The 22,264-nt window shown below is 45.7% G+C and overlaps 1 protein-coding gene across 1 annotated transcript; it reads left to right on the plus strand.

The window, feature by feature from the left end:
• The first annotated feature begins 990 nt into the window (after positions 1-990).
• On the plus strand, positions 991-17,868 carry ppox (protoporphyrinogen oxidase). The gene is made up of 13 exons (XM_018726922.2): positions 991-1,173; positions 3,304-3,412; positions 4,793-4,927; positions 5,129-5,244; positions 6,632-6,764; positions 6,889-7,033; positions 7,204-7,397; positions 8,783-8,843; positions 9,094-9,212; positions 9,786-9,899; positions 10,359-10,508; positions 13,248-13,290; positions 16,750-17,868. The coding sequence occupies exons 2-13, from the start codon at positions 3,326-3,328 to the stop codon at positions 16,881-16,883; spliced, it is 1,431 nt and encodes a 476-aa protein (XP_018582438.1). The 5' UTR covers positions 991-1,173; positions 3,304-3,325; the 3' UTR covers positions 16,884-17,868.
• The last annotated feature ends 4,396 nt before the right edge of the window (positions 17,869-22,264 follow it).

The following is a 22,264-nucleotide window of genomic DNA, read 5'->3' on the forward strand; positions in this document are numbered from 1 at the left end:
TGCTAAATACTAGTTGATAATAGAACTTTACAGATCTTCAGAGAAAAGTGTGAGCTCAATAAATACACACACACATTTTCAGAACCGCTTGTCCCATACGGGGTTGCGGGGAACCAGAGCCTACCCAGCAACACAGGGCGTAAGGCCAGAGGGGGAGGGGACACACCCGGGACGGGACGGGACGCCAGTCCGCCACAAGGCACCCCAAGCAGGACTCGAACCCGAGACCCACTGGAGAGCAGGACTCAGTCCAACCCACTGTGCCACCGCACCACTGCGCCCCCTGCTCAATAAATAAAATCTGTAAATTATGAAGTCAGGGGAAAGTTGTTAGATAAGCAGAACTGTGAAACAAATGGGCAAAAGGCTTCGGAAAAATCTTTTTGGGTGGAAGCAGTACGAAAAGAGATAAACAGCATAACAAGACCTTAGCCACACAACACCGCTGAGTGTTACGAAAGGATGAAAGTTTTGCACACGCATGCGCATTAGGCATTTAGGCAACGGTCCTGTGTACCATGGTACGGTTTCTCTATTTTCATATAGTTATAATTCATTCTCCGTTGTCTTTTCCTCTAACTACGTAATAAGGACAACTGGTAAATGACCTGTTGTCAAACTAAAAATGTTGCTAAAGTAAAATGTGAGGGTCACGAAATCTTCAGTATTAATATATATTATTCTTGCAGAACTCAGACTGTGACTGTGCAAATGCCAGTGCAAATCAGATCTGCTGCCAAGAGAGAGCGGTTTGATTGAAAAGAAAACAATGCCATATCTCACAAAGCCTGGTAAATCCGCAACTGTTTGTTTCAACAGCGATGCACTTACTTAGACGTACATTATACATATTTTTACAGTGCAAAAACAGTTACGCAGCGCTCGCGGCTGCCACAACAAACATGGCCGCCGCGCCAATACAGGGATCAACAGCTACACGCCTACCAAACGACCAGCTTCGAACGTAGAAATTCTGCTTCGCAAAGTATGTGGGTGGAGCTTCCTGATCGCTTCCGCATGATTGGTTTTGGACTTTGCCATTCAAATTACAGTACATCTCGATATCTTGAAGACCTGAAGTGTTTCTTTTTTTCATGTTATGACAGCTCGCATCGTGCAAGTGTGCACGCGCTTAAATGAGGTCGAGTCTCTCGGGCTCGGCAAAACAAGAAGGTAATGGGACGTCTTTATTGTCCTCCTTTGAGGATTCCGGACTATTTTCGTATGCACGTTGGAGAGCTTTTCAGTTCCACAGAGTAAATTTTCACGTTAACAAGTGGTTACGTAGTTGTATCTGTCAGTCAGTGCTGTTGGTCGCAGATACGGGGAAAACGTGTTTTTTTACCTTTTTTTTCCCACTACGCAGTGTCAGGACTCCTGCTGAGGGCTCTTCCCTCACATCCGCTCAGTGCGCAAGTGCGAAAGCGCACGTGCGATGTAGCGGGGAAACAGAGAGGCGCCTCCCGGATATGACCGCTTTACCTCGTTCTGCTCACTGGGAAGGGTCACGGAACTCGTCAGAATAACTTTCACTTACCTGATTTGCAGTGGAGGCATTTTACTGCAGTTTATTTTTGTATATTGTATATTGTATATTGTATATTTTGTACTTTATATTTTTGTATATTTTTTATCCTTTATTCACATATTCTATCTATCTTCTCATCTGTCTTGTCACTGTCAGTCTGTCTGTGCTGTGGAAGTTTCTGTCACCAAGACAAATTCCTTGTATGTGTGAACATACTTGGCAATAAAGCTCGTTATGATTCTGATTCTGATTCTAGATAGCGAAAATGTAAAATATACTTTGGCGCAGTTTTTTAAACCCTTGGGCTAAAAAAAGACAGCTTTTATTTTTGCTGTTTGGTATTTTTTTGTGTATTTTGGTTTGGTGTAGTTGCCATTACTGAAAGCAAAAAAGACAAGATGCCCAAAGAGTGTTGTAACGTGTTGCAGAGGGACATCTCAGGGCTGCTGTGACCCCTGCTCCTGCACACACACTGGACACTTGGTCATGTGATGTGATGGTCGCTGCTTATCTCAGTCATTGCATGACGTCTACGTTGGCTGCATCGAGATGGGATTGTAAGGAAGGCAGTACTCTTTTGGTGGAAGTCCTGGGATCTGCTCATTTTAGAGAGAAGAACAAGTACTTTAGATTGTAGTGGCCTCCTGCAGGGTTAAGGAAGCACAAGGAAAATGGTGCTCTTAGGCGAACTTTCTGCTTCCTCATATTCCTGGTTTGGATTCAGTGTTCCGTGGCCTACCTAGTGACTGGCATACATAGTCTCACGCCAAAAGTATGTCATGCCTTTCAAAGGCTACCCTTTGACAGTTGGACAAAGGGTTTGGTCATGAAAGAAGATGAGAAGTTTGTCTTATCAGAAGCCACCACCCTGCTCTTCTCCACCCTCAAGTTCCCACTGTGACGTTATCTTTGAAGCCAGTCCCTTGGGACCCTGTGTCAGTCTCGCTGCTGGAAGACAGCAGTTTGTCCTTCGTTTCACGTCTTGAAATGCACGTCAAAGTTCACACCTGTCTTTGATGTTCTTTTTTTCCTTTGGCCTTAATTTTGATTTTCCTGCAGTTCCGTGGCTCTCTTGGTTGTAGGAAGGGTAGTCTAAAGTTTACTAAGAGCACTGACTGAAATCATTGTTATTTTTAATTTACCAATTCAGACCTTTTCATATGTTTTGCTCATGTCTTGCTGTAGCCCACTTGGCATAACAAATAATAGAATTATTTTTATGCATAGCTCAAGGTTTTATCTTAAGATAAGCTCCATACAGAGAGAACTGAATTCAAACCCACAGCCCAGGAGCTTTGAGGCTCCAGCACTACCTGTATTGCAGCTGTTTCTTTGTGGAGTTTGCATGTTCTCCCCTGTCCTTGTGTGGATTTCCTTTGTTTTCCTTGAACAGTCCAAAGATATGCTTTGAGGGGCACAGAAGCTGCCATGTGAAGTCCTGTCCAGGGACCACCATGCCTCTTGATGACTATGACCCTACTTTAGATGAACAGTTGTTGGATGGAAGGACTTCATATAAAATTTTTATTTGTTCAATCCATTTGTACAGATGTGGGTTTTACTGGAGCTCTTCAAGGAAAATTCATTGCTTAGTGATGTGTAGTGGTGTAGGCTTGTCACCATGTACATCTGTGTGTGGTGCATTTTGTCACTTGATGACATGTTAAATTTTTTTTGCATTATTTAAATGGAAAGACTTTGTCTTAATGGGTCTCACATTTTCTGACTTTGCTGCTTCATTGTCAACCTATTTACCTGCTCTAATTTGGGTGCAGGACTTGGTGTGTGTATCGCTGAATGCAGAAGACTGTGGTCATCCTGGGAGGGGGCATCGGTGGTCTTTCCACCTGCTTCCACCTTAGGAAAAGCCCCCAGGTTTCCAAGGTGAGGAATTGAATGTCATAGTCGCGCCTTAAAACATCTGACTCAACATTAGAAATCTATTAATACACACACACACACACACACACACACACACACACACACACACACACACACAGTCTGAACCGCTTGTCCCATACGGGTTGTGGGGAGCCAGAGCCTAACCTGGCAACACAGGGCGTAAGGCTGGAGGGGCACAGCCAGGACGGGACGCCAGTCCATCACAAGGCACCCCAAGCGGGACTGGAACCCCAGACCCACCGTAGAGCAGGACCTGGTTCAACCCGCTGCGCCACCACGCCCCCCCGCAATAAAAATAGGCAGTTTATAATATTATTGTTATTATTATTTATTCCTTTTAGAGTTTAATGAAATGCTGCATAACTAATAATATTTCAGAATACATTCAAAATGTGGCTGTGCATTGATTTGTGAAATCAGTTTAGAAGATTCATCATGACCATATACAGTGCGTGTCTGCATACTGAATGATAGGCTGCATGCAGCTGCAGCTACACACAGCTGGGGAGATGGGCTTAGCAGAATCTCAAAGGAAGGAGAGTGCGACGCCTCTGTTCTTGTGCATAATCCTTACCCATAATGTTTGTCAAACTGGGCAACTGTTGACTTGTGTTAGGTGTACTGTATCTACTTTAAAACACTCTCATTCCTTGGCAGTGCCATAACTTTCAACAACCGCAGGAAAACTCCCGATTCCTGTGTCTCACACTGTCGTAGGGCACTGTTTTCATTTAATTCAGTTTATTTTCATACAGTGCTTTCCTCAAAGATATAGTACAGAATAGGAGCAGTCATAATTAACATTTATGACAAGTCAGCTGGCAGCTGAGGTGAGGAAAACAAAAAGCTCCCATTGTGAAGAAGGGGGAAAAAATGTAACGGTGTGTAACACTGAATAGTCTTGGTGTGAAGTGCCATGCTTTGATATAATGTGTCCTGTTGTTTAAGGAGCAGGTCAGTGGGGACAGTATCCTAGTTAAGAGCACATTTAATAAATCATTAACCAGTCTTTTGTTTTGCTTTTGGACTGGCTGCATTTTATGCTTTAAATGCCATGACAAAACCTGCCAATTTTCTATTATGGGACAGCAGTTAGCACAGCAGTTAAGGATATGGAATTCCTCCAGTAAAAAGTTGATTCAGATTCAGATACTGTAAGTCTCTGGACAAAAGAATCAGTCAATAACAATTACTAATGAACATTACAAGGTAGTGAAAGTAGTCACTAATAATCTGTAGTGTATTTGCTTTAAGACACACAGACGTGTTTGGTTCCCATTTCGTTTCCCCCATTCATTACAAAGGATTTTATTTATGTATTATCCAAACAGTAAAGACAGATGTTTCTCTTTCCCTGTCTAGGTAGTGTTGTTGGAAGCATCAGATCGTTTTGGTGGATGGCTGAGCTCCACCCGCAGGGAAGATGGCACTGTATTTGAGCATGGGCCAAGGGGAGTGCGGCCTGTGGGAGCAGCAGGCTGGAACACACTTAACATGGTACCGATGTGACAGTATCCTAAGGACATAACAGTAACCCTTGTGTGTGTGTTGTAGTGTATTCCCATCTTCAGTATCACAAAAGATTTATGCAGTGTGTACTGTACATGACTAGTAGCATTAGAAAGCGGCAGCCATGATGATCTAATGTTTCAAGCTGTTTGACTTATGACTCAGTTTTCTTTGGAACCCTCCTTTCAGGTGGCCGAGTTGGGCTTGGAGAGCGAGGTCCTCCCTGTTCCTTATGACCACGTGGCCTCCAAGAATCGCTTCCTTTTCTTTAAGGGGAAGCTGCACAAAATGCCCTCTGGCTTAGGGTAAGGAGGTCCAAACAAAGTACATCACATCTGCAGTATTCATGTAGCAGTTTTTCCAAAGGGACATTAAGTTATTATTAACCAGTGTTTAGCTGACACTTGTGTCCGTTGTGACTTGTAGTACTAGATGCGTTGCAGTAAACTACTTAGTCATTCACCAATCTACACGGCAGAGCAATGTAACACAAACGTTTCCTTAGTCACACACCACGGCCAGTTTAATTCACTTGAAATGTGTTTGGTGGACTGCGGGAGGAAACCCATGCACGCGCTATGCAAATTGAGCGGGATTCGAACCCATGTCCAAACCAATACCAAGATCTACTGTGCCACCCTCAGATCTCCACTCTAAAAGGGCTCATATTTTTGTGCTTCTTCTGTTTGCATATAGTACAAAGGCTGTTTGTGAGAAGTACAAGAATCTATAGGGAGAAAGCAGTATTTTTACGGTGCAGCATTTAAAATGTCTGATTTCACATTGAGCAGTAATATTTGGATGCAGAAGGAAGGTTGTGTGTGTACAGTGATTGACATCATAACCTGTCACATGATGCAACAACTGCTTGTATTTTAATGTACATGCTGAAGAAGGCATACAACCAAAATAAGTCTCTACGAGGTGCAAGTAAAAGTTTAATACACTTGAGAGTGCTGTCTGTTTTTATTCTTAAAAAACATATTTTGATGGGATTTTAACAGTACTGTGGAGTCAGAAGCAATTATTGGGTTACTAGAGTCGGTAAAAATGTACCGACTTTGAATAAATGTACCATATATGTTGGCGTATAAATCGATCCAGCGTATAAGTCAACCCCCAAAAATTAGAGGTATAATATAAGTTTAGGCCTATGTTCGCTGGAAAAGTCGACCCCCAAAATAACGTGCAACTTTTGGGCAGTCCTGTGGAGTCAGAGTTGGAAGAAATTATTGGGTTACTGGAGTCGGAGTCAAAGGTTTTGTGTACTGACTCTACAGCCCTGGATTTTAGAACCCAACTTTACATTTACTCATTTATTCAACATTTTCCTCCGAAGCAACTTATTGTTATGCTATTTATTATTATTTACCCATTTTTACAGCTTGGTAATTTTATTGGTGCAATTTAGGGTAAGAATCTTACTCAAGGGAACTACTGCTGGAGGTGGGATTCAATCCTGTGACTTAGGAGCCAAAGGCAGCAGCTCTAACCACTACACTACCAGCTGCCACCTTAATCATTTACATTGTCATTTGAGCAGAACATGTCATTTTGATGTTAGTGCTTCAAAAGGAAGGAAGGTCTCTCCTCATGGATCCTTGATGTTGATGTTGAAGTTCTGGAGGAGGCTGCTTTGCTGAACTGACACTTTTCATGCCTCCTTCCTTTCTCACTTCCTTGCCATGGTAGTGGTGTTTTTCGGACCGTCCCCCCATTTTCCCGTCCGCTGCTGCAGAGCGTTCTCAAGGAGATCATGGTGAAAAGGGGGAAGGCTGAGGACGAGACAGTGCATGCGTTTGTGGAGAGGAGGCTGGGAGCCGAGGTGAGTGGGACACGTGGAGCTGTTGGCCTGCGGAGACCCCGGGTCTGCTGGCTGACCTCTATGAAGATAGAGAAAGGTGTGGCCATCCCATGTGGCTAACTTCGTTCTCCCTCTCATCCTGTAGCTGGCTGACATTGCCATAGATTGCCTGTGCCGGGGTGTGTTTGCCGGCGACTGTCGGCAACTGAGCATGCGGTCGTGCTTCCCCCCGCTCTTCAATGCAGAGAGGGCCAGGGGCTCCATCGTCTTGGGAATGGTGTTGGGGACAGGTGAGAAACAAGCTGCACACATGCTGCACATACATACACTTGCATGCTTGACTTTAATTTGCAGCAGTTGTGACAAGTCCCTTTGTTTCTTTGATTAAAAAGCAAAGCTGTGCCTTGTGAGAGCGCCCTTCTCAGGAGAACAATTCTTACCTGTTGCTGTGTTCCCCAAGGGAGCCGCCTTCACGTGCCCCCATCAGACCTGGCCAAGAGGTCAAACAAGGAGTCCTGGACGCAGTGGTCTCTAAAGAGGGGCATGCAGACGCTGCCTGAAGCTCTACAAGATGCACTGATGTGCGAGAAGCATGTTGAAGTTCACAAGAATGTTCCAGTCAAGGGGCTCACTAGAGCTGGCAGTGGCTGGGAGGTATGCTGCATTTAGGAGGCTGTATCCGGGCCAAAAATGCATCTGTTCATATTAAAGCCGTCGCGACGTGTTAAAGCCACAACTAAATATAAGGTGGCTGTGACTCAAAGCAGGATATCCAGTTGTTCGGACCTCGATTCACAGTGCAGCAATGAAAATTAAGTCCGCTTTCCTAAAGTATTGTGTATTTCTGGTCATCTTTAGTTAGTTACAAAGGTTTTGACAAGCAGGTACCTGGACTGTTTCTCTGTTGTTTTTTTCAAATAGGGACAGCTGGTACTGTAATGGTTAGAGCTACTGCCTTCCAATGCAAAGGTTGTAAGTTTGCTCCCCACCTCTGACTATAGTACACTTGAACAAGGTACTTATCCTAAATTGCTCCAGTAAAATTAGCCAGGTGTATAAATGGGTAAATGGTTGTAGCCTTGACACTGGAAGTGGCTTTGGAGAAAAGCATCAGCTAAATGAGTAAATGTAAATCGAGGTTGTAGATGCTTTCTTACAATCACCAGTAGAGGGCAGCTGAGGACACACAACTATGGATACATAGACCAGACCTATCAGTTCAGATGGACCTGCAATAGCTTTGCAGGACTACTGAGTGTGTACAGTTCAGCTTTTTACTACAAGATATGATCCAAAACGTGAGTGTTGTGAGCCAATGAGACATAATTAAATGACTGAAAAGCCTGCAAATCTCTTCAGCTTTTTATCCTGGGAGCCTTAGATTAGTCTGTCAACCTTAAAAACTACTGAAGAAGAAGCAGAGGAAAGTGGTGCATAAATGCAAGTTTTGTCCATTAACACAATGAGACACTAATAGCAAAGCATAAGTCAATGAGAAGAGTCAAGCACATAGCTGTATTTATCTTACCATTCACACCTAACATTACTGTATTTGGTAGCTTCCCATTCATGTTTAGTTGCTTATTATTAAAAATTAGTAAATGAGTTACACAGCAGAATTTGGAGGCAACAGATTGTTTTGATTGATGTTGAAAACACATAAAACACTGCACCAAGATTTGTACCAGTGCAGTATTTGCAACAGTTTTTCAATAAATACTTATATTTCTCTTCTTTAGATTTTGATTTTTGAAATAAAATTAATCTTTTTGTGATTCAAGTGACATCTTTGTGGAGTTAGTCTCATATTAACATATGGAGTGAAATATTTGCAGAACAACGTGTAATAGTATGCCATATAGTCAGAAATGCCAGTATTTGATCAGTATGAGAAATTCTGCAGTACATAAATTCACAAATAGCATGTATACATGTGTATTATGCATATTATAAGCCTTCACTTTCAAAACCCACCGCAGCTCCGGTTTTATTCAGTGAATCCACAGTTTTTTTTTTCCATATATAACCTTGTGTTGCAGATTAAACTGGAGGATGGTGCTGTGAAAGCAGACCATATTATTTCAGCAATCCCTGCTCAAGGTAAAAACAAAAATTACCAAAAACACCCAGAATATCATATTACTTTTCATGAAGTTGCTGTTTCCTTTGAGCAGTTTTAATTAATTCACACGTTTTTATGTCTGGCTGTCACAAGCGTGGCAGCACCTGATCCATTCAGTGTCAGTCTTTTTCAGCCTAATTCTTGGAATGGTACAGCTGTAATAATTGCATCCATCTGCTGGTCTGCTTTACTTTTGTCCCTGGCTGTCGCCTGCGCACCCGAGCGCAGCCCTGGCCTCGGTGCTGCCCCCTGCTGCCAAGTCCCTTTCACAACATCTGCGGGAGATTGCTACGGTGTCCGTCGCACTGGTCAACCTGGAGTACGAGGGCTCCATTCTGCCTGTCACGGTGAGAACACCCCCATCTTCTGTCCACATGAGGGACTGGGAGACAGGAGAGAACTGACCACAGTGATTGTGGTCAGACAGTGATCATCTGTCTGTGCGCAGACAGATAGTGATATAAATAAAGCAGTGTGAAGAGTGTGAACTGTGAATCAGGATCATGCTCAGTCTGTGTGGGGAATTTGCATGTTCTCCGTGTATATTCATGGGTTTCCTCTGGGAGCTCTGGTTTTCTTCTATTTTCCAAGGACATGTCTCAGGAGAATCGTGATTAAATTGCTTGTAGCATGTCTGTGTGTGTGTGTGTGTGTGTGTGTGTGTGTGTGTGTGTGTGTGTGTGTGTGTGTGTGTGTGTATGAGAGAGGGATTCAAGATGTATCCTGTTTCATACCCTACGCTTCAAAGGTGGGCTCTAGTCCACAATGACCCTGAATGAGACAAGTGGTTATTGATAACAGATGGATGAATGAATCATTGAATTGTTTTCGGAGATGGATTCAGTATAGTAATTGTTTGTTTATGAGGGTGAATTTATAACTGTTTGAGAGTGTGTACTTGTGTGTCCGTGGTCCTTCAGGGTTTCGGCCACCTGGTGCCCTCCTCAGAAGACAAAGCCCTCCTAGGTGTTGTGTACGACTCAGTACCCTTCCCGCAGCACAGCCGCCCTGGAGCGCCTTCGACCAGACTCACTGTAAGGCTACCTTTACCGAACTGCTGCTCTGTTCCTGCATAAAGATACACACTCAGACAAACATTTACACTCTGGTACTCCAGTTCACGTAGGAAAAACAGTGTGTAACGAAGGGTTTAATTTCTTATGGTGTCAATGTGAATGACTTTTAAGATTTGAAAAGCAAATTTTGCTTAAATGGCAAAGCAGTTTGCACTTGATCATAGCATTGAGGTGTTTGAGTATATATTCTGAAAGCGAAAGCGTGTCGTGTGGCTTTCTGATATTACCGTGGGAACATAAGTAATGCGCAAGGCTTAATTTCACGATTCTTCACAGTGATCATATGCTGACTGAAACCATACTGGACAAGCTGCACCGTTCTTCAACCCCTTGGACTTTGGTTTAAGAACTGAAACTCCGGGCAAATTAATGGGTGTAAAGGACCCCCCAGCACAGCATTCCTCTCCTCTGCTGCAGGTGATGATGGGAGGAGCGTGGTTCCAGGAGGAGTTTGGGAAGCCAGAGGGGCTGGCAGAGCAGGAGCTCCTGGGCAGGGCAACCCGAGCGGTTCGCGCACACCTGGGGGTGACAGCGGAACCTCAGTGGAGCTACGTGACTGTGCTTAAGGTGAAACTCTGCCCTTTTCACTGCGTAACACTGAAAGTTTAGAACACGCAACTTTCCTTCAAAGCACTGTAGCAGTTCAGACTGACACTGTGTCTGTCGCCGAGCTCTGGGGAGGAACAGTTATTTACTGGTTAATGTACAGTATGAGTCAAATGTTTGAATACACTTGCTGGAATCTAGTCTTTTTTTTTGGCATTTTGGCATTTGGTTAACAAGTTGAATCAGGAAATGAGCCCATGTCTTCTGCAGCAGTTCACTCACATGTAGGACATTTGTGGGCTGTTCTACTTTCACTCTTCTCTCTAAATCATGCAATGCAGGTCCTGCCCAGGTGTACTCAAACTTTTGACCAGTGCTGGAAACTTTTATGAATGAAGGAATGAAACTTTATTAATCACAGAGAGAAATTTTGGCTGCAGCAGTATACAATATACAAAGTACATATACACACAAACATGCATGCAGACATACATTGAGGACACAGAGATAAAGTAGTACATAAATTATTCTTTGCAGGAAATTCTTTTCATTAACTGTAAAGACCAGTGGTGTACTTGTGTCATAGTGTAAAAAAAAAAAAAAAAGGAAAAAGTGTGGTTGCTGCAGCAGGCGGCCACTTCGAGTGTCAATGACATCAGTGCTACTAAGAATAAGCTTAGAAATGCATGATTTTGGCCCTTCCAACGGACTCGGTATAAGATCTCGTTCTCAGAACAGGCCGCTTGTATCTCAAATAACACTTTTGAGGAATTCTCTCTGCCATTTCTTTCCATTGATATAGCAGGAAAATACCTTCAGAGTTCTAAAGCATGTGAAAAGCCAGCCTTTAGAAATGGGAGATGACTACTACAGATGGACTGTTTGTAGCTGCATAGCCCCAAGGTGATTTCTGTAAACACAGCATTTCCCTCAAGAGTACTATGTAGATTGGAACCTACGCCTCTCCTTTCTGTTTGCAAACCTGTCTCTGCCGCTAGGTGCCCTCAGCGCTCCCACTAGTGCCCTCCTTCAAGTGCCGTGTATTCTGCTCAGATTCTCGTTCTCGGTCACAACTTGCGCCGATCCCTGCAGCACAGACGCGAGGAAATGGTCCAGGCCTGGCGAAGAGCATCTCGACAGATGGATGGGTTCAACTTTGTTTGTGTGTTTATCTGCCCGCTTGTTGTTTATTGTTGCTGAGATTTGCTCAACGGCACAGAGAGGACTGAGGATGGAGAGCTCCCACCTGGGGCAGAGGAGGGGGGGTCGGCCCAATGTTTGCTCCAGGGGTGGGGTAGGTTCTCGTGCCAGCCTGTGGCGCTACACCGCTCCATTTCCTGCAAAAAGGCATCGGTATTCAGCAAAGCAGCAGTGCTTGGCAGCGCTGACAGATGAATAATTCCTAACAGGAATTCCCCCTTGGAATGAGTCACTTTCTTGTTGTGTACCCAAAGATGGCGTTGTCATTTACTTTAGCCAGTATTAATAAATCCGTCCCATTGGTTTTCGGATTTGGTGTAAGGGATCGGGTGCGTGCTGCCCTCTTCCACGTGTGACGACAGAACTGAACGAGAGCCTCCGCGAGAAGTCTGACGCTTGTGCTGTGAGATTCCTTAATATGATTAAAATGGCGGGTGGATTAAGAGGAGCTTGAAAAGGCTGTTGCAGGGAGGCAGCCGTTGTGCGGCGCTTTGACATTGCAGTCCTGAGAATTAGTGCAGCTGACAGCCTGCACCGCGTGTCAGAGCCCTGTGCTCTGGCTGAGCGACTCGTTGGATAGAGGTTCCTCTGAGCCGCCAGAAAACAGGGAAGCCTTGCTCTCTTTCCGAGTGCGTGAACGTCGAAGCAGATGGATCAGAACACTTGGGTTTTGCTTTTCATGTACATGACGTGATTGTTGCCGCAAATGTCGGCTGACAAATTGGACTGTGAGAAAACATGAATTAAGAAGCGGAGGGCATGTTTGGTTTTTGGCACACCCATAAATACCCCTGTAAGAAATGGGGAAATGGTAAGAATAGTAATTTTGCTGAAGGGAAATTGATCCTGTTGCAGAGCCTTTTAAAAGAGTAGAAAAATATGAATTTGTTTTTTGATTAAGTGGTTGTGAGAAATCTCGTTACTTCACCAAAATCATTCACTTTGCCAGACTGCAGCCGGAATCATCATAAAGGCCTCACAGCTGAAACGGGACGTATTTTTACCCCCTTTCGTTCTCTAAAACGTATTTGAAATGTAAGTGCATTGTACACAGTATTCACAAATCAGGTTTAATAGTGGTTATCGCTCTGCTTAAAATGACTTCCATAATCAGTCATAATACAACATGTAATTTTATAAGATTAAACATTTAAAGCTTTCACATTTTATTCATAAATGGCATTTCACTCTCTTATGAAATTCAATTCATAATTGATAGACTCAAAATTTGAAACTGGAAAAATAATAAGTGCTCACCCATAACTGCCAACGAAACATTAGTACCACGTGTACTTGATCCCCAGGAAATATTAAGTAAACTGAGCTCAGGACAGCACTTACACATGTAACTATTTATTGTAGAATGAAATCGCATTTGTGTTTAAATGTCACTTTTCAGTCTCGTATCACAGTAAGTACAGCTACAGCTGTGACTGTTCTGGGACTGTCCGCAACAGAATCGCAATTTCCAGCGGTGTTCTTGCACATCTACTGATAATCATGCCCTCCTCAGAGAGAAAGAGCTGTCTGTCACTGTGTTCTGTTTGCTCTTGTTCAAAGGACTGCATCCCCCAGTACCATCTTGGACACTGGAAACGTCTTGGTAAGACACAATTTCAGCATTTCCTTTTAGATACTTATTTAGTGCATGTGTGTATGAGGTTGTCTGGGGCTACATGCCCCTGGTAGGGTCTCCCATGGCAGACAGGTCCTGGATGACAGACGAGACAAAGCGCGGTTCAAAAACCCCTTATGACGAAAAAATCAAGGCGTCCGTTTACCCCGCCCGGTATGGGGTCACCGGGGCCCCACCCTGGAGCCAGGCCTGGGGGGGGGGCTCGCATGCGAGCGCCTGGTGGCCAGGTCTATGCCCACGGGGCCTGGCCGGGCTCAGCCCGAAGCCACAACGTGGAGCCGCTCTTCGGTGGGCTCACCACCTGCCGGAGAAACCATAAGGGGCCGGTGCGTTGTGATTTGGGCGGTGGTCGGGGCCGAGTGCCCGGCCGACCCAAACCTCGGGCGCCAACTCTGGTTTTTGGGACTTGGAATGTCACCTCACTGGCGGGGAAGGAGCCTGAGCTGGTGCGGGAAGTTGAGAGATACCGTCTAGATATAGTCGGGCTCACTTCCACTCACAGCTTGGGTTCTGGAACCACTCTACTCGATCGAGGGTGGACTCTCCACTATTCTGGCGTTGCCCAAGGTGAGAGGCGGCGGGCTGGTGTGGGCTTATTAATAGCCCCCCAGTTCAGCCGCCATGTGTTGGAGTCTACCCCGGCGAATGAGAGGGTCATCTCCCTACGCCTTCGGGTCAGGGAACGGTCTCTCACTGTCGTTTGTGCTTATGCGCCTAGCGGCAGTGTAGAGTACCCGGCCTTTTTAGAGTCCCTGGGGGGCGTGCTGGAAAGCGCTCCCACTGGGGACTCTGTCGTTCTACTGGGGGACTTTAACGCCCACGTGGGCAGCGACAGTGATACCTGGAGGGGCGTGATTGGGAGGAACGGCCTCCCTGATCTGAACCCGAGCGGTGAGTTGTTATTGGATTTCTGTGCTAGTCGCGGTTTATCCATAACGAACACCATGTTCATGCATAAGGGTGTCCACCAGTGCACTTGGCACCAGGACACCCTAGGTCGGAGGTCGATGATCGACTTTGTAGTCGTTTCTTCTGACCTTCGGCCATATGTCTTGGACACTCGGGTGAAGAGAGGGGCTGAGCTGTCAACTGATCACCACCTGGTGGTGAGTTGGATTCGATGGCGGGGGAAAAAGCTGGACAGACCTGGCAGTCCCAAACGCATAGTGAGGGTCTGTTGGGAACGTTTGGCGGAGGCCCCTGTCAGAGAGGTCTTCAACTCCCACCTCCGACAGAGTTTCAGCCAGGTCCCGAGGGAGGTGGGGGACATTGAGTCTGAATGGACTATGTTCCGCTCCTCCATTGTCGGTGCGGCTGTTCGGAGCTGCGGCCATAAGGTCTCCGGTGCCTGTCGCGGCGGCAATCCCCGAACACGGTGGTGGACACCGGAAGTAAGGGATGCCGTCAAGCTGAAGAAGGAGTTCTATCGGGCCTGGCTGGCTCATGGGACTCCTGAAGCAGCTGACAGGTACCGACGGGCCAAACGGAGCGCGGCTCTGGCAGTCGCCGCGGCAAAAACTCGGGCTTGGGAGGAGTTCGGTGAGGCCATGGAGGAAGACTTTCGGTCGGCCTCAAAGAGATTCTGGCAAACCGTCCGGCGACTCAGAGGGGGGAAGCGGTGTTCCACGAACACTGTTTACAGTGGAAGTGGTGCGCTGCTGACCTCAGCTGAGGATGTTCTCGGGCGGTGGAAGGAGTACTTTGAGGATCTCCTCAATCCCTCCGACACGCCTTCCGTAGAGGAAGCTGAGGCTGGGGACTCGGAGGGGGACTCGTCCATTACCCTGGCTGAAGTTGCTGAGGTAGTCAAAAAACTCCTCGGTGGCAAGGCTCCGGGGGTGGATGAGATCCGCCCCGAGTTTCTCAAGTCTCTGGATGTTGTGGGGCTGTCTTGGCTGACACGCCTCTGCAGCATCGCGTGGAGTTCGGGAACGGTGCCTCTGGACTGGCAGACCGGGGTGGTGGTCCCTCTTTTTAAGAAGGGGGACCGGAGATTGTGTTCCAACTACAGGGGGATCACACTCCTTAGCCTCCCTGGGAAAGTCTATGCCAGGGTACTGGAAAGGAGAATCCGACCGATAGTCGAACCTCGGATTCAGGAGGAGCAATGCGGTTTTCGCCCTGGCCGTGGAACACTGGACCAGCTCTATACCCTCACTAGGGTGTTGGAGGGTTCGTGGGAGTTTGCCCAACCAGTCCATATGTGTTTTGTGGACCTGGAGAAGGCATTCGACCGTGTCCCTCGTGGCATCCTGTGGGGGGTGCTTCGGGATTATGGGGTTCGGGGCTCGTTGCTACGGGCTGTTCGTTCCCTGTATGACCGGAGCAGGAGCTTGGTTCGCATTGCCGGCAGTAAGTCAGACCTGTTCCCGGTGCATGTTGGACTCCGCCAGGGCTGCCCTTTGTCACCGATTCTGTTCATTATTTTTATGGACAGAATTTCTAGGCGCAGTCAGGGAACGGAGGGTGTCTGTTTTGGTGGCCGCGAGATCTCGTCTCTGCTTTTTGCGGATGATGTGGTCCTGTTGGCTTCATCAAGTCAAGACTTGCAGCGTGCACTGGGGAGGTTTGCAGCCGAGTGCGAAGCGGCGGGGATGAGAATCAGCACCTCCAAATCCGAGGCCATGGTTCTCAGTCGGAAAAAGGTGGATTGCTCCCTCCGGGTTAGGGGGGAGTTGCTCCCTCAAGTGGAGGAGTTTAAGTATCTTGGGGTCTTGTTCACGAGTGAGGGAAAAATGGAGCGGCAGGTCGACAGACGGATCGGTGCGGCGTCTGCAGTAATGCGGTCATTGTACCGGTCTGTTGTGGTGAAGAGGGAGCTGAGTCGTAAGGCGAAGCTCTCAATTTACCGGTCGATCTACGTTCCTACCCTCACCTATGGTCATGAACTCTGGATCATGACCGAAAGAATGAGATCGCGGATACAAGCGGCAGAAATGAGTTTCCTCCGCAGAGTGGCTGGGCGCACCCTTAGGGATAGGGTGAGGAGCTCAGTCACCCGGGAGGAGCTCGGAGTAGAGCCGCTGCTCCTCCGCATCGAGAGGAGCCAGTTGAGGTGGCTCGGGCATCTGTTCCGGATGCCTCCTGGACGCCTCCCTGGGGAGGTGCTCCGGGCTTGTCCCACTGGGAGGAGGCCTCGGGGCAGACCCAGGACACGTTGGAGAGACTATGTCTCCCGGCTGGCCTGGGAACGCCTTGGGGTTCCCCCAGAGGAACTGGAGGAGGTGTGCGGGGAGAGGGAGGTCTGGAGTACTCTGCTCGGACTGCTGCCCCCGCGACCCGGCCCCGGATAAAAGCGGAGGAAGATGGATGGATGGATGGATGGTGTATGAGGTTTACAGTTTATTGCCTTGTAACGTATTGCACTCTTTGTGTCACATCCTTGTCATTAATTCGTACGAACTGTATATCCACGGTCTCTTCCAGAGAGCATTGAAAGCAGCATCAAGCAACACAGCTTGCCTCTCACCCTGGCTGGGGCCTCCTACTATGGCGTCTCGGTCAATGATGTGATTCTCAGTGGACGCAGGGCAGCAGAGAGCCTCGTGGGAAAGGTCTAGGCTGCCAGTACAGCACTCCAACCTCTGCACAGCAGAACTGACTGATTTACTGAATGTCCCTCACCAAGTGATCCTGTGACAAGCTTGCCATGACTCCTCTTACAAGTGTTGCATTTAAAAGAAATACCAAAGTACCTACTTTGACCTGATTGCAATAGCTGCTGTTTGGTCAAGTTGTTATGGCTTAAGATACTCTGTCTAACTTCTGGCAGTTCCTGGTGCTCTTTGAACTAGACAGTTATTAGTATTATTGTAGGTGCATTGTTGTGTTTCCATAGGAAAAAGCAAAAACTCATGTCTTCTGTCATTATCTCAACATGCAAATAGATGGTATGTGACAATATCATGCAATTTTGTGTATGTAATTAGGGTAACTAATCATTTTTTTATATAAAAAAAGAACATTTAAAGAAAGCTTCTTATTGTTTGCATGTCACCCTGCCTAATTTAGAATGCTAATTTTTATATTTAGTGTTCTTGGTTAATTATTTTGAATGTGTCACTACAATGTCTGCTTAGGAGAAAAACATGGTCATTTGTCATTTTTACATTTGAAAAGCTGTAGATAGTTTATTTTCTGCATTCCAGTCCTTGTCCTCTGGGAGAGGTGTCCTCTAGATGCCATTACTGTGGTACAGCAGTTTTCCCCCTCCATTCATGCTAGCAGATGACAACCTTTTTCTCTTGGGGCAGCATCATGATCGCTTTGTTAGAAACACGGCAAGCTACACTAAATGGTCACACATGTAAAAGTAACTAGTGGGATATAATAAAAGGTAGCGGTACAGTTTTTTTTATGGTAAATGATATGACATTTGGAGTAAAGACCAACATAACAAATCTAACAGGTATTAACAGATTTTCAAATCGAATCGGAAGCATTGAGTTAAATGTTCTTTTTCTGAATGGGAATTTTAAAAAAAAAAATTCTGTATAACAAAGTAATTTTTGTGGTATAAGGGTTTGTTTTATTAAAACAACATAATAGGCTCTCAGCTGAAAGTTGTGTTTTCTCTTGTGTGTCATTCAGAGTCTGCTTGTATCACTTCACCATATGTATGTATTATATATACATGAACACACTAAATATCATCACTCTTTTGCACCTTACCTGTAATTTATCATTTTTATGTCAGACTTCTGAAAACATGTATAAAGTTACTGGACAAATGAAGTAAATTCAGGTGCAGAGGAACATACAGTAGGTGCTCTGGCCAGACCAGGGAAAACCTGCTTCTTGGTTAGGAAAATGTGAACTGCTTACTGCTTATCAAGATGTGAGGAAGCTGGAAAATGCAAAAAACATGGTTTTCCTCCTTTTTAATATCTCTTGCTCATGTAATGTCAATTCCCTACACTGATACTATCAGCTGATGCGACTTCAGGGCAATGCCTTTTGTGTCATTGGCAGCAACTGTTCTCCTCTTGGGGCTGTGGTGACGCAGCAGGTTTAGCCTGTGCCTGCTCTCTGGTGGGTCTGGGGTTTGAGTCCTGCTTGGAGTGCCTTGTGACGGACTGGCTTCCTGTCCTGGGTGTGTCGCCTCTGGCCTTACACCCTGTGTTACTTGGTTGGGCTCTGGTTCACCATGACCCTGCTTGGGATGAGCGGTTTCAGACTGTGTGTGTTCTCATTTTGTGTCTTTTGGACGTTGCTTTTTTTGATCCAGATGACTTCCTTGCGTATCTTCAAAGTAATGAAATTACGTGCTGCTCTGTAAGGATAACTGTAAATGGTTGTCCTGTATGGGTTGGTGTGGAACTGTGTTCTTCCCGTTGCCTGCGTGACTCATCCTTTTCTGTTGCTGTCTAGTTATTAATGTGAACGGAGGAGCATATGGTCAACTCGGCATCTCTGCAAGGATCTGGCATATGGTACTACGGTACTATGTGAGGCAGCATAAAAGAAAGACTGCTGTTTTTCCACAGTCCATTGATGTGTTTGACAGGGTCTTTTGAAATTCCAGCAGCACTCTTGGCTGCTTCCTCGCCTGGACCCCTGACATGTTGGGCTTAATTAAAGCCTTTGGCAACTTAGCTACTGAGAGGAAGGCAGTGGCAAGTTCAGCTTTACCTAATGCTTCCTTGTGGAAGTGCAAGGACTGCATGTAATACTCTTTCTCGGCAGCCTGGCGTTTCTTGTCTTGTGCCGCATCTGTGAACACAGATAATGTCTAATGGCAGATCTCTCCATCATGACAGCTGCCTCTGAGTTTGTTGGACTGCTATGGCCTCTGCTTTTTGGTGTAAAATCACTTTTTTTTTTCTCAGTTTTTTACAAAGTGGCATTTGTTTGCTTTATAGAAACATCCCTCCACAAATTAGAATCACAATTAGAATCACCTGGCTGCCCTCCTGCAACTTGAACCTGCAAAGCTAAGAGAGGGAGCGTCTGGAGGAGCATGCTGGGTAGTGACAGTACAGGAGTGGGGCTGTCAGCCTCAGCTTCTCAGCGAATATATTTGTATAAATTTTCCCTTTCTTTTGCTTTTCTTGCTCCACTACTTGGCGACATGGATCGTGGCACGGGATTAAAATTAAATTGGTAGGTCATCGCTTGGGTTTTAAAATCAAGTAGAGGAAACCACCAGCGGCTTTCCTTCTCTGCGAGTGCAGGCAGGCTTGGAGCTCCTGGCAGCAGGCAGAGGACAGCATGAGGAAACAGGACGGTCCTGTGCTGGCTGTGGGATGTCCTCCTGAAGTCCCCCCCAGCCTCATCTCTGCATAAATTAAGACAACGTTGAGGCATCAGTGCTGCTGGACCCTTCTGTTTGACAGCATCCCGACACCCCTCAGATGCTGCTTTTTTAACTCTTTTAAAAATCATTGCTCTTTTTACATAGCAGGTTAATGGCATTCGTTCAGAATCGCTAATATTTATAACTATTTGTATTACTTATCCTTGGATTCCCTGTGTGCCTAGCTAGGAAGAATACGGAAAGCCAAGTGGATTTTCATTTCTCCAGGCTCTCCTTTAAAAGGTGCTTTTTGTTTACTCGTTTTGACCCACAGTAAAGCTCACGTGTTCATTATTTATGAGGCTCCGTTCCTGCTTTACATCCCTGCTGACACTGATGTTTATCACTGCTGTGCGGTGCCAGATGTGACATGCAAAATTGTACCTTCATGCTTACCTGCCAATACTCAAAGTAAATAATTCTTATTTGACATTTACTAAAGCCTACAATATTCTTAATTTTCAAAGGAAGAATTTGGCATACCTCTGCACTTTACATTTATTCACGTAGCTGATGCTTTTCTGTAAAGTAACTTAGTGTTAAACTACCTGCAATTACTTACGCATTTGTACAGCTGGGTAACTTTTTTTTACTGCAGCAATTTTAAGGTAAGTACCTTGCACAGGGGTACTGCAGCCAGACGTGACATGCAAACCTGTGACCTTTGGGTGCAAAGACAGCAGCGCTAACCACTACACTACCAGCTGTCCCTGTTATGGATATGATTTAAAAATGTGACAAGTTTTTATTTAGTGGCAAAATATTTTGGAACACATTATTTGATGTAAAAATACTGAATGCAGAGAAGGGCGTGTTATGCTTTACGAGACAGGACTATGGGATTTAGATACTGGCTGTTGAAATACTGTGGGAAAAAAAAGCTAGAACTGGCTGTTTGTCACACTTATGACCCCATAAAATTGAAGTTCAGCCTCATTCATTTTGAATTTTCCAACATCAAAGCAAAAGCAAGAGAAGACGGAACACGCTCCTAATTGGCGGCGCGGTGTGTCGCTTCCACAGCCGTAGCGCTCGGATTTGTATTCTACAGCTGCACCTTCACTTTCCTTCACGCTGTTTACAAGCGAATGCGATTGGCTTACGCTTGTTCTCGTGCGCTCTTTATCCTTCATTAAATCACTCTGAGTACAAAAACTGATGTTCTCCCTGCAGCAAGAAAAGCAGAAATATTTTGTGTGTGTCACTTCTCAGCACTGGTATGGTGATGCCAAGCCAGGTGCGAGCTGCTGTTAACAGCCCTACCTGGGACTTGTTTATCCCTTGTAGAACTGACTTATTATACTATTTCAAGGCTTGGACCAGTGTATTGTTATGCTGGTGCTCTCCATTGCACTGGGCCTCCCAGACAGTGGGACCAGGAGAGAGGGGTGTGTTGCAGACAGAATGATGCCAAGCGCCAGGATGGCTGTGTCTGCTTTGTTCCGCTGTCATTTGGAAACCAGCCCTCAAAACACCTGTCACAGTTTAATGGCATCTCCGGGACCTGTCACCTCTAGAAACGCTGGACCTTCCAATGCTGCTGACCACAGCAGAGGGAATTTTACTATTCCAACATCTTGTGTGAACAAGAGAAAGAAGACAAAAAAAGGTCTCTTGATACCTCATTAGTTACAGATGAAGAGAAATGGGTTGATGGGTTGGAGGTGGGGGGGGGGGCTGAAAAAAGTGAAGTCAATTTGTTTCAGCTGCGATCGGAGGTGAAAAGGAAGGTGATGTTTACCAGTTACAACGGATCGTGTTGTGAGCCCTTCGCTCATACAAATAACTGAGGGGAGCACGTGGACCATATGTCCATCTAGGCAGATATAGTGTCCCTCCATACAGCGCATATGTGGATCCAGTCAGGGATTGAGAGCTGTGTAACATCTCCACAGCACATTTCCTCAGCATTTGCCTACAATCATGTCTCAGCTTCATTCTTTATAAGCATGTTAACAGGATTTATTGGGCTTGTTTTCCATTTTATTACTTGTCTGGCCAATTGAGAACATTAAAACGGCAGTTAAATTGGCGTGCTACGTGCCTTTTTAATAAACAAGGTTTGCCGGAGTTAATTAATCAGTAAATGGCATTGTTTCTAAGAGGCTGATACTGCTATATAAATCCAGTCATTTGCACGTACCCCCATGTCGCTGAAATATTAACGTGCCTTTATAGTCCTCAACGCACTGCATAGCGTCTCTGTAGTGAAAACGTGTCTTTGGCCCTGCACTCGCACCCCCACTCCCACAGCGCCACCGCCACCACCCTTCATATCTGGGGAGATAAATTTTTAAGGCGTTACTAATGTTCCTTAATCTCCACTCTTTCTCTTATTTCTGCTCTTATGTATCTTCCGAAATTAATGACTGGCTGATTGAGATGGTGATTGATTGGAAGATGGGATTGAATATTCAGGAAGGGCTCCTCTGGAATTGACAGAGCAGATGAGCCCATGTTAATTAGGTGCCCTGACATGTCTTCAATGCTTCCTCGAATGGGATAAAAATAGGCTACAATTGGAGGGAGTTTTCCAGTGCCAGTCTTTTGGCGATGCACATTAGGTGCAGTCCTTTCTGCAATATGGAGAAAAGGCACAGAGTGCAGACCGCTCCCCTCGGGACAGGAAGACATCAAGCGTCCCCA

This window comes from Scleropages formosus, chromosome 18 (genome assembly GCF_900964775.1).
Source record: "Scleropages formosus chromosome 18, fSclFor1.1, whole genome shotgun sequence".
Lineage (NCBI taxonomy): Eukaryota > Metazoa > Chordata > Actinopteri > Osteoglossiformes > Osteoglossidae > Scleropages > Scleropages formosus.

Bases quoted from the DNA above. Each gene is read 5' to 3' on its own strand.
- ppox (XM_018726922.2), top strand. From the start codon at position 3,326: ATGCAGAAGACTGTGGTCATCCTGGGAGGGGGCATCGGTGGTCTTTCC. The intron at 3,413-4,792 runs GTGAGGAATTGA...TTCCCTGTCTAG, and splicing joins AAAGCCCCCAGGTTTCCAAG to GTAGTGTTGTTGGAAGCATC. The intron at 5,245-6,631 runs GTAAGGAGGTCC...TTGCCATGGTAG, and splicing joins AAAATGCCCTCTGGCTTAGG to TGGTGTTTTTCGGACCGTCC.